General features: G+C 42.9%; 1 protein-coding gene across 43 annotated transcripts in view; it reads left to right on the top strand.

Annotated features, from left to right (window-relative positions):
* INPP4A (inositol polyphosphate-4-phosphatase type I A) overlaps positions 1-12274 on the top strand; it is a 196002-nt gene that overhangs the window by 124741 nt on the left and 58987 nt on the right. For all 43 annotated transcript variants that reach the window (XM_037898601.2, XM_037898604.2, XM_043537526.1 and 40 more), the window contains 8 exons: positions 617-844; positions 1851-1895; positions 4306-4424; positions 4539-4655; positions 7822-7901; positions 9213-9324; positions 10410-10500; positions 11170-11317. In XM_037898601.2, coding sequence (XP_037754529.1) covers positions 739-844; positions 1851-1895; positions 4306-4424; positions 4539-4655; positions 7822-7901; positions 9213-9324; positions 10410-10500; positions 11170-11317 — 818 coding nt within the window. In that variant the 5' untranslated portion in view covers positions 617-738. The remainder of the gene's footprint in view (positions 1-616; positions 845-1850; positions 1896-4305; positions 4425-4538; positions 4656-7821; positions 7902-9212; positions 9325-10409; positions 10501-11169; positions 11318-12274) is intronic.

Raw genomic sequence — 12274 nt, forward strand, 5'->3', positions numbered from 1 at the left:
TGAGTTATAAAATGTAATGATTATTAATATTGTTAATAACTTGCCTGATGGTAATGAGGTTTATTAATAATTAATCTTAAAAACAACAGGGTACAATGCTGCAAAGTAAAATATCCCTGATCTGTCATATTTTTAGGTTATACCTTTTTTAATGGTGGTAGATTCTAAAATGGAAGAGTTTGTTGACTGCTAACCACAGCATTTCCTGTCTTCTATTTATATTCTGCTGGCCATTCTCCCTCTGACCTTATCTATTGTCCTATTTCTACAGAAAGAGGCCACATCAGACAAATTTACTCGCAATCCCCTGGGGTTATGAGAACCACCAAACGTCATTAAAGATGTAATCATTTAAGTTAACACAGCAGCTGCTCTCTTCCCTTTGTCTAATAGAGTTCAGGGTTGAGAGATACCTGACAGAAAAGCCTTTTTTGCAAGTTGTACTGTATTTAGACAGTTTTCTTTAAAAGTCCTACAGAAGCATGAATCATGTGAATTGTTACCTTGCATTTTATCAGCATTTAGCTTTCTATCAGAGTTACTTAAGGTAATTTTAAATCTATAGATTTGCCACTGTTACAGTGAGTTGACAATGGTCATTTTAATTTTGTTTTAGTTATGCTTAGCACGGTGATATTGGAGGATTAGCGACTGGCGACAATCTGCTCCACTCTCATACTTCGGCAAGACAAATCACTAACGTCTAGCAGCAAGAAGAGACGTGTTCTTCATGACAAAATGACAGCAAGAGAACACAGCCCCCGCCATGGTGCAAAATCCCGCACTGTGCAACGGGCCTCCACTATTGACATTGCCTCTGACATGCTAGGTCTGTCTCTGGCAGGTAAGCACCTTTGCGTCATCTGGTGCCTACATATTCCTTTCAGACATACTTACATTATTATTTTTTCAAAATCTTTGTTGTTTTTTGGAAGTTTTAAACATTCCTGTTTATCCTCAGTGCATGCGATGGAGGGATTATCCTGAAATTCAAATACCAATAGACTGCCTTTTAAAAACTTATTTTGCCCTATTTTATAGACAAGGAACTAGAAGTGGCAGCAGGGAGGAGAAGGCTAGATTAGGCTAGATCTTCCATGATCATTGGACAAGCCAAAGGAAAACAAAGCTTCAGAACAAGGCTCAGAGATGAAGAGGATGGGAGGAAGAGAGGAAGTGTGAATGTATGTGTGCGAACTGTCTGGGTAACCCGCACTTTAGGCGTTGGGTAAAATCCTCAACAGCGTCTAAGTAACTTAAGGCCTGGACAACACTTGAATGTGATCCCAATTTGGTTAGGGATGTGATATTTTTTAACTGATATGATTATACTGGTACAAGCCCTAGTGTTAGCCATTATAAAGGTGCCTTACAGTCATATAGCTGATTCCCCTTCCTGTAAGGGGATAATTATACTGGTATAAGCACATTCATACCTGTGTAACTACTTCCACCCTAGGGGAGTTATACCATTTTAACTATGTCAGTATTGAAATGGTTCCACTTTCTAGTATAGACAAGGCTTAATCTCATTTAGGTGCCTTTCAATGAGATGTAGGATTCTAAGTATTTGTTGCTTTTGAAAATGGGACTGGGGCTCCTAAGTAACTTAGGCACTAAAAAAAACCCCATAACCATTGCCTTAAAATTTTTTAATCCAGTGGCTTTGCAGGTGTTAAAGATGTAAATATTTTAAAATAGTTTTTCAAGATTCACTGAATTAAAAAAAAGTCACATAAAATGTTCTATAGATTCCCTAAAATGTTTCCCCTCTCTAACTGTAACTTCAATTCAAGAATTGTATGAGAACAATGGAGAGTTAATCTTTTACTAATTTTTCTGCTCTATAGGAAACATCCAGGATCCAGATGAGCCAATTTTAGAGTTCAGCTTAGGTCAGTAGTTTTTAATGACACTTTTTAAAACCGTTTCTGGTTTTCATGGGATTTGCTGTTGAATATTTTTTTACCGTTGTTGATCTGGAAAGGGCTACCATACAAATAAGTGTTGAGAGGGATATGCACTTGCATTTGTATGGAGCTTTCCCTGCTTTCTGTAAAAGGGTCTTGACAGATAGCATGATAGGCTGTAGTGAACCAACTATGCTATACTTTTGAAAGTCTATAGGTTAAAACTTCTTCTGTACTTTTAGATTTAATGAGTTCGAGATTGAGATTGTTGCTTCAGTCTCAATTTGTTAGCACTATGAATCTTTAAGAAAATTACACACCTGCATAAATGGATGACAAATATTTTAGGACAGAATGTTTTCCAGTGGTTATCCACTGCCAGTTATACATTCTTTCCTGCAGTCACATGGTTAATATGAGTCCCAGAAGTGTCCTGATTTCTAACATGGTTAAAAATGTGGCTGGTTGAATGACTTTGGACAAGTTATTTTGACCTTTTTGTGCATCAGTTAACCTGTCTGGAAACTAGAAGAAATGCAGCTTCTCAATGAAAATTCAAAAGATCCGTTTGTGGAGCACGTTCCTGGCTGAGTAACTAATTTACAAAAGTTTGAAAGCTTTATGATCTGACAGTGGTTTTTAAATGAAAATTGGAAACCAGTAATAGGTATGTTTAATACTGAATCTGAATCCGTGTGTTGTCATTCCACAGAATCTGAATTACTTATTTTTTTATGGCTTCAGCTACAGTCTGATAGATGAGCAAAGAAAATAAAAAAGTATTCAGCACTGCAATACTATTTAGGTTACATCAAGAGTTTGCCTAGCACAGACAAATTTTAGAGTTAATGGTGACTAGATGTACAGCAAGTTTCAGTCATAACGTGGACCATGGTGGGGAAAATCTAGGCATAATCATACACGCAGTGTTTTTGTAGCTGTGTTGGTCCCAAGATATTAGAGAGACAAGGTGAATGAGATAATATCTCCTAGTGCAGGGGTGGGAAAACTTTTTGGCCCGAGGGCCACATCTGGGTATAGAAATTGTATGGAGGGCCATGAATGCTCACGAAATTGGGGTTGGGGTGCAGGAGGGGGTGAGGGCTCTGGCGGGGCGTGCGGGATCTGGTGTGCGGCCCGAAATGAGGAGTTCAGGGTGCGGGAGGGGACACTGGGCTGGGGCAGGGGGCATGAGGGCTCCAGCTGGGGGTGCAGGCTCTGGGGTGGGGCTGAGGATGAGGGGTTTGGGGTGCAGGAGGGTGCTCCAGGCTGGGACCGAGGGGTTCGGAGGGTGGGAGGGAGATCAGGGCTGGGGCAGGGGGTTGGAGCATGCGGGGGTGGCTCAGGAGTGCAGGCTCCGGGCGGCGCTTACCTCAAGCAGCTCCTGGAAACAGCAGCATGTACATCCTCCGGCTCCTACACGGAGGCACGGCCAGGCAGCTCTGCTGTGTGCTGCCCTGTCCGCAGGCACTGCCGCATGCTGCCCCGTCCACAGGTGCTGTTGGTGAGAGAGACAAGTTTTTGAGCTTACACACTGTGTAAGCTTGAAAGCTTGTCTCTCTCATCAATAGAAGTTGGTACAAAAAAAGATTTTACCTCATCACCTTGTGTCTCTAGGCTCAATGACGGCATTCCAACTGGAGACAACATGGATTTTCAGCCTTAATACCAAAGTTCTGTTTAGCTCTGTATGGAAGGCAATCACATACAAAGTTTTTGGAAGGAGATTCCTCTTCCATGTCCCCCTCCACAGTAGTTAAAATAATGGCTTTGTAGGTGAATGAAAGGACAATAGTTTTATTAGCGGAAATAAAGTTCCCTCTTGTTTTGATGGACCATCATCTACTTCTGTTTACAATGCAGACACATGGTTGGTATTCAAGCACTCCCAATGATATCCTTGAGAAGATACTATTGATCAAAGAGTTCAGCAGACTGCGGGCTTATTTCATGCACACCGTGCCCATGAGCTTTCCACTGGAGAAATACCCCCTTGTGCCATTATGAACAGTAGTGCCTGAGGGGAAGAGTGATGGTTGCACCACCAACCTCTCACAGTGGTTCTTCTGGGGGAGACTAATTTTAAATTGCAGCTGGGACCCCACAGCACGTTCCAGTTTTGTGCATGTTATATCTTTTGTGCGTGTAAAAATACCCACATTTGCATATGCATAGTTGGTAACTGCAAATCTGACTACCTGATCTTTGTGTGCAATGGTTGTTTGCATGCACAAACGTGAGTGTTGTACCTACGCACAAAACAGAAGCATACTGAAAATTTGGCCCTTCATCGCTTGCCCACTCTTTGTATTATACATGTTTATGAGAGCTGTAGAATTTTGGACAATGTCAGAAAGACCATGACTTTAAAAATTATATTCTTAAACCTCTAAAGTTTGCAGTGAGTTGCTCACACCATCGCTAGATCGAAAACCAAATACTTTTGTCGCAGTGAGTGTCACTACACCTCCTCAGGCATTCTGGACAAAGCATGCACAGACAGAGATTATTGAGGTAAGTGGTGGTATATTATTGCTCTTGATTTAAGGTTGAAGCTAGTATAAGGAACATTTATTTCAACATACATCACACTGCATTAATATTACTTTTTTTTGTTTATAATCATAGGGAACAAATAATCCTATCTTTCTAAGCAGTATTGCTTTTTTTCAAGACTCTCTTATCAATCAAATGACGCAAATCAAACTTTCTGTGTACGACGTCAAAGATAGATCTCAGGGAACAGTAAGTGCACTTGTGTATTCCTTCATAATCCTTCTGTCATTTCTGTTGCTCTAAATTAAACCAAAGCTCTGGATTTTCACCTCATGTACGATGAAACCTGTTCTTACATTGGGGCCCCCTGCAAAGCTCTTAATTTGGTGTGTCCTACACATTTAAAGGCTGAAATATGCCCTACACGTTTAAAGTGAAAGGTGCCATCTTTGTGGTACTCTGTTCTAAATTAGAATGATAGTCTCTCTTGGCCTCAAATTAGAGTTGTGTGAAATTTAAAAAAAAAGTGTTTTGAGGGTTTTTATATGAAAATGATTGCAATTTGGCTGTGCGTAATTCCACAAACCCCAAATTTTGCTTCACAGTAATTTTTTCTTTACAATTGTTCATTGAAAACAAGTGAAAAACCTAAGAATCTGCATGCAAAGCCATTTTCCCTCAAAATTGGGCCTATCTTAGGATAATTTTTCTCAAAAATGAGCCCACTTTCAAGTTCTTGATGAAAACTGGGGGGTGGGAGGGAAGCTCCATGATTTTTGTGTAGTTTTTAATTTCAGTATGAACACTGTGCATCCTCTTATTCAAAAACACTTAGCACTGCCACTTTGTCATTGCTTAGCAGCATATGGAGTTCCACAATATCAAAATCCCTGCAACCTTCTGACACCTCAGTCTTGCTTTTCAAAAATTCCTGAATTGCAAAATAGAAGGTTGTTTCTGAAGCAAAAATGCCAGAAGATGCATTCAGGAAAGCAACCATGCAATCTGTTTTCTGACATAAGGATACTCTGGATCATCCCTTGAATTTATATGCCTGAGGAATTACTCATTCTCTGTTCAAATATCATCTCAGTAAAGGACAGCCTGAAGTGAATGTTATGATTGATACTCACCCTCTGACGTGTGTATTACCTACCAACAAACTGAAGTCCAAGAAAAAGTAATAACTTCGACCCAGCTCGTCCCCTTCTGCAGAAAAATGAGCAAAAGAAAATTTTGGAGAAGGGAGTCTTCAGATGGATTCTCACACTGAAATTCCCCCCACCCCTGGCGTTGCCCCATTGAGAGGGTGGGGTTTGCTTCCTCATAGAAAAATCCATAGATGCAGACCTCTCCTTCACTCTACAGGTGGCGAAGGTGAGGGGCCCTGGCCAATTCAGGGCCCCCTCAGGAGCGCCGGAAACTGTGTAGAAATGGGGGGCCACCGGCACCAGATTTGTGGCCCACCCCCTGCTCTTCTTCTTCCCCCAGAGTCCCTGCCCGCTGGGTAGGCCAAAAGCCAGAGCCACGTCATGGTAAGAGCCGCCCCAAGGAACCTCAGCTGCTGTGGGAAGCCCTGGACCCTCCACCTTCCCTGGGCGGGGTGCCAGGGTGCCTGAGAGTAGCCCCCAGCCCATGTCTTCGCACCCCAGGGCATGCTGCCCAGGGCAGATGGAGGGTCTGGGGCTCCCCACAGTGGCCTGAGCTCCCCGGGGAGCTCTTATCATGGCCTGGCTCTGGTTTCTGGCCTGGCCAGGGGGCGGGGCCTTGGGAAGAGGAGGAGCAGGGGCAGGGCCCCGTGTAAGGTTGCCAGGCGTCCGGTTTTCGACTGGATTGCTGTGTTGAAAAGGGACCCTGGCAGCAGTGCTGACCAGGCTGCTAAAAGTCCAGTGGGCAGTGCAGCGGGGCTATTGCAGGCTCCCTGCGGCTCCTGGAAGTGACTGCCATGTCCCTGTGGCCTGTAGGCTCGGGGTGGCCAGGGAGGCCGGGAACCATGGCCAATGGGAGCTGCGGGGGTGGCACTTGCAGGTGCGGGCAGTGCACAGAGTCCCCTGACCCCTCTGCCTAGGAGCTAGATATGTTGCTGCTTCCGGGAGCTGCCTGAGGTCAGTGCCACCCGGATGGAGCCTGCGCCCCCTCCTGCACCCAAACTCTCTCCCAGAGCCTGCACCCCCTGGCCCAGCTCAGAACCCCCTCCCGCACCTCAACCCCCTGCCCCAGGTCGGAACCCCTTTCTGCACCCCAAATCCCTCATCCCCAGCCCAGAGCCCGCACCCCCAGCCAGAGCCCTCACCCCTTCCCGCACTCCAACCCCCTGCCCCAGCCCAGAGCCCCCTCCTTCACCCTGAACCCCTCATTTCTGGCCCCACCCTAGAGCCCTCTCCTGCACCCCAATTCCCTGCCCCAGCTCGGTGAAAGTGAGTGAGGGTGGTGTAGAGCGAGCAACAGAGGGAGGGGGGATGGAGTGAGCAGGGGTGGGGCCTCAGAGAAGGGACAAGGCAGAGGCGGGGACAGGCAAGGGTGTTCGGTTTTCTGCAATTAGAAAGTTGGCAACCCGAGCCTTGTGGCAAGGGGGTATTGAGGCCTCCCCCCACCAGGAAGGTGATCAGCTTGCCCCTGCTGCTGCTGCTGTGCACCTGCCTGAAGCTACTATGCCCATAGTAAAAAGTGGGCAGGGCATGGCCCCCTGGTTCCCCCCGGTTCTGGTGCTCCTGGGTCCAAATGTGCTTTGTGCCCAGGGCCTCATTAAATCTTAATCTGCCTCTGTCTGCACTGGCTCTGGCCCCATTACCTGTTCTCCCATGACTCCGTGGCGCTGGGGCTCCATCAGGATATCCCATGACTCCCCCTATCTGTGGCTGCCTCAGAGTCTCAGTGGGATGGCTGTGCAGAATAGATGACACAGTCTGAGGTTGTAGAGTCTTTGAGAGTCAATAGGAGGATGATACATCTCCCTGGTCCTACCCAATCTTCTCTTTTGCCCATAAGCCTTTGGGGTGGGGGGCACAATCAGGACTTTCATTATTATTGCTTGGATGGAAATACTGAGCTTGTTCTCTGACCCATTAACATAGAGAGTGAAGGTCACCCACTTTGCTCTTCCATGCAAGACTGCACCATTTCCGTGCCTTTGGTTTGGCTTGTGTGTGTTGGGAGAGTCCTTTTCATCAAGCCCAGCGAAAGGGACGGTCTTGTTTTCCTCAAGGGAAAAATCCCCAAGGTAGTAGGGGTTGTTTGTTTGTTTGTTTTTTATGCTTTCTGGGCCTGGTTGGGTAGTTTATTATTATTCATAATAGTATTTTGTTCTTAAATGTTTGTTTATAATTGTAGTGTTTAATCCTTGTACACGACTTGCGCTTATGGACAGGTGCTTTATGAATTGAAATTTCTACACTAATAATGTTCCTCTTTTCAGATGTATTTATTGGGTTCTGGAATGTTCACTGTAAAGGAATTACTTCAGGAGAAGAACCATAGATTGCATTTAACACTAAGGTTTGTAATGCTGTTTCAGTCCATCAGAAACTAACATTCCTAACATTGTGATTAGTAGGGCCCGAGAGCAGGTTGTGAAAATTGTTTTTGATTTTTAATTAAAAATAAGTGTTCGAAGTTCAGGGGCTCTACTAATGAAAATCAGTTATTGGGTGATGTTTAAAACATGTAGAACATAAGAACCTTTTCAAATATTGGGATAGATTTTTGGTGGCAAAGCATGCAGGGAACAAGGAATGAGAACGCTGTAATTGTTTGTTGGGAGTTGTCTTTAATTCCGCAAGTTGAAAGTGTACCCACAAGTGCAATTTCTTTTCTCTTTGTGTATTTCATCAAATTGCCTTGGCATGCAGGGTGTGTGTGTACTGCAGTACACACAGTACACACACACTGGCAAAACTGGCTACTCTTAACTATACTGATATCTAAGGTGTGTGAGAGAGAGAGACAGACAGAGGAGACCCTGGAAAACCAGAAGCTTTTCTTATTTACATTGGATATCTTAGCTACTGAGCTCTCTGTAAGCTTGAAAGTGTCTCTCTCTCACCAACAGAAATTGGTCCAATAAAAGATATTACCTCACCTACTCTGTCTCTCTACTTATCTATGTAAGGTATTTATATGGTCTCCATTTCTGTAGTATCTGAGCATCTCACAGACTTTAGTGTGTTTGTCCTTACAACACTCTAGCTATAGGAAGAATCAGTCTCAAAGCAGAGCAGATATCTTCAATATTATTTTAAAAAATAATTTACTGGGTGGATTAACGTTGAAAAGCTTCATGGGAGGAGAGTGTCTTGTGGGGATGGTAGCTTGGTGCCAAAGAACAGGGACACAGTCCAACCCTTAGGGGTCAGCTTGGAGGTATGAAATCAAGTGTGGGAGAAGTTAGGAAGCTTATGCAGAGTGAGGGGAGCAGGAGGAGATTAGAAGGAACTGAGCTCAAACGTGTAACTGTGGGTGGCATTGCTAGAGAGGGTTAAAGGTGAAGGTGAGAATCTTGAACGTGATGCGAAGGGAAATCAGTGAAGGGATCTTGGTAGGGGATTAGCATGGTCAGAGACACTGGAGAGGAAGATGATTGCAGCAGCAGCATATTGAAAGCCCTGAAGGAATTGGTGGGAGAAGCATAAAGGAGGTTGCATTAGTGAAGGTAAGAGATGACCAAGGCATGGACAAGGCTTTTGATGGTAGAGACAAAAGGAAGTTCATTAAGTTCACAGATCAGTATATTGTGCATAGTAGTAATTGGTCTCCTATTGACAAACAGATTTCTCTCTAAAAAAAACTTTTTACAACTTTTTGTTGCAGGTCTGCTGAAAGTGATCGTGTAGGTAACATCACAGTTATAGGATGGCAAATGGAAGAAAAAACGGACCAAAAGCCTCCTGTAACAAGGTCTCCTGACACCATTAATGGGAGGGTGAGTGTAAATATTGTATCAGCCTCAGATTGTCTTCAGTAATCCTGTATCTATGTTATAGGTAATGTTGTAATCTGCAAATTGCCTCCCCCTCTACCCAATCACTTACTAATTCTACTTAGCACTTATAGTCCTTTACAGTTTCAATGTACTGTACAGATATTAGCTGGTTAATCTGTAACAAACAGTTCAATGTTGATGAAATACTTCGGGTAAAGGCTGTGATATACAGTCTTTTGTAATGCTGTGAGTTCTTGAAGATGGTGGAATGGAAACTTGTCTGTGGTAATTCTTATTCTATGTGCCCTTAATTACACTGGCTTGTATTGCAGTATACCCTTTAAAAAAACAAAACAAAAAAACCCACTACCTACTGTGCATGATGCATGCCTATGGGAAGTAGCTGATTTTACAAGAAATTCAGTGATGTCCATTTGTGAATCTGAAGGCAGTACCAAGCAAATGCATAAACTAGATTATTAGAAGCTGTCCGTCAAAATGGAAGTTCAAGAAGAACAGATTTGAAGTAGAAATACGATCAAATAGTTTAAAAGAACAGACCACACTATTATCTGAAATCTGGATCTTTTCTGATAGTAACAAGTTGTGTTCTCTAGAGCAGATATTTATAGTTGCCTGCCTGCTTAGAGAACAAGTTTAATGCTTCAGACTCTGTATTGTGAATACATCTGAAGTCATATAATCTGTATACCTGTATTGTGTTCAGAATGTGGATTATCATCATCATTTATTGGGCCAGTAAATTGATGTAGACTATAGAGCTATGCCAATTTACAGCAGCTGAGGATCTGGCCCATCATTTTTACAGCACTCAGAAGTATGCTAGGTGCTTTGTAGTACAAATAAAAACTAGGTCCCTTATCTGAAGATCTGATAGATGTTTTTAGTATTTCAGTTTGAGGTCAGGATAGTTATTGTCCATGATAAATGTTTGGAATATGTATTTTAAACATTCCCTGTTTTGAATATTACCTTCATGTCTTTATGTTGAGTCTCACCAGTTTAGCTTGACTTTTGGTGTTGAGGTTTTACATTGTACAGACTTTACTATTTGTGTCTTTTAGACTGTACTGCCAGTTGATGAAAGTTTAACAGAATCTTTAGGAATCAGATCTAAATATGCTTCATTACGGAAAGATGTGTTACTAAAATCCGGTAAGCAGCTAATTGGGCAGATATTGATAGCTCACCTACTATCAGATTAATATCTTTGCTCTAGGTGTATTGACAGTTCTTACTATACTTAGCATGTTTACAATATCGGTGACAACTAATCTCTTGTTGCCTCCATCATAGCCCCCGTTCAACAAAGCACTCAAGCGTGTGTTTGAAGTTGAATAGGGATTGGTTGCTGAATTGAGACCCATAAGAATAATTTATTTTGTCACCTGCACTACAGCACTTTGTAGTATATACAGCACTTTGTAGTACAAACAATACTTCATGAAGCAAAATATCTTACATGTTGTTTGCCATTATATTCATCTACCATGGCCAGTCCTTCCTTCCTTCTCCTACAGACTTGTGTATTAGGAGAAAGAATTCAATATGTGAAGAAATTTCAAAAAATTAATTGTTCCTTTTTTCCTTTAAAATACTTGGAATACCTTTGGATTTGGGGTTTTTTCTTTGACTATGTGTGGAAAGCTCCCTCCTATAAAAATAGCGTTTGAAAAAGCTAGATAGGTGAATGACTTAAACTGGATTTTTACAAGCAGCCAATATTGAATCTAGTCAGTGTAATTTAATGTAATGGGTGAAGGGAGACTTTGTCAATGCTGAACTCAAACCACACATTTACATAATGTGGTTTTAATATTTTAGTATTTGGTGGTGCCATTTGTCGGATGTATCGTTTCCCCACAACTGATGGGAACCACCTGAGAATCTTAGAGCAGATGGCTGAGAGTGTACTGTCACTGCACGTCCCCAGACAGTTTGTGAAGCTTCTGCTTGAAGAAGATGCAGCCAGGTAATGGTGAACAAATGTACATGTGTTGTCATACAGCAGTGACGTGCATCCTTTGCTGAGCTGGCAGAGAATAAATTGTTACAACAAAGAGACTGCAGCAGAAATAGTGACTGAAGCAACTTGGTCGCTGCCCTGTTGTTAACAAGGTCAATACCTTCATGTCACCACTAGATTGGCCATGAACTGTATCTTGCACAGGCCTGATGCTTCTCTCACTTTGGAGTGTCTTACACTGCTTTAACTCTGTTGGGCCAGATTCTCAGCAGGTGTAAATCGGCAGAGCTCTGTGGAAGTCAAATGGAGCTGTGACATTTTACAACAGGTCAGGGGCTGACTCATTGACTTAAACCATTGATTTACACCTGTGTCTAGGTAGAGGAAGGTCTAGCCCACAGAGTAACTTACAGTGTGGTCAGGGTAAATGGACAGTGATAACAGAAGTGGGGTTGTGGAGATTGCATTATTCAAATAATGATGTGCAGTTCTATAAAAAGCATCTTTAAATACTGAGGTAAATTTTTAATAAGTGTTCTTAACTATCTTTAGTATTTTGGTACAGCAATCATTATTTAGTCCAATTGAAAGGTAAAAGTCTGCACAATATGATGGGTCTATGGGTGTTCCTAACTCATACGTGCCAGCTGGGACAGCTGTACCTGAGGCACTTGAATTCTGCAATGATGAGTGGGATATGAATACCTAGATAGATTGAGGGCTTGTTATCACCTTCTCAGGGGGTTCCCGTGAGACCTCTGCCAGTGGAGGCTACCCAACTGCTGCACTGTATGGTGCATCCTCCAGGTACCTGGCCACGAGGCTTTAGGTGCACAAGGAGTGTGAGTGGGACCTGTAAGTAGTTACTACGTTGTTGGCATCTAACCTTCTTTGTGTCCTGTAACAGGGGACATTAATAGCAACCTCTTTTTATAGCTATTGAGGATATTAAAATTTCACAGA

Source organism: Chelonia mydas, chromosome 1 (assembly GCF_015237465.2).
Source record: "Chelonia mydas isolate rCheMyd1 chromosome 1, rCheMyd1.pri.v2, whole genome shotgun sequence".
Taxonomy (NCBI): Eukaryota; Metazoa; Chordata; order Testudines; family Cheloniidae; genus Chelonia; species Chelonia mydas.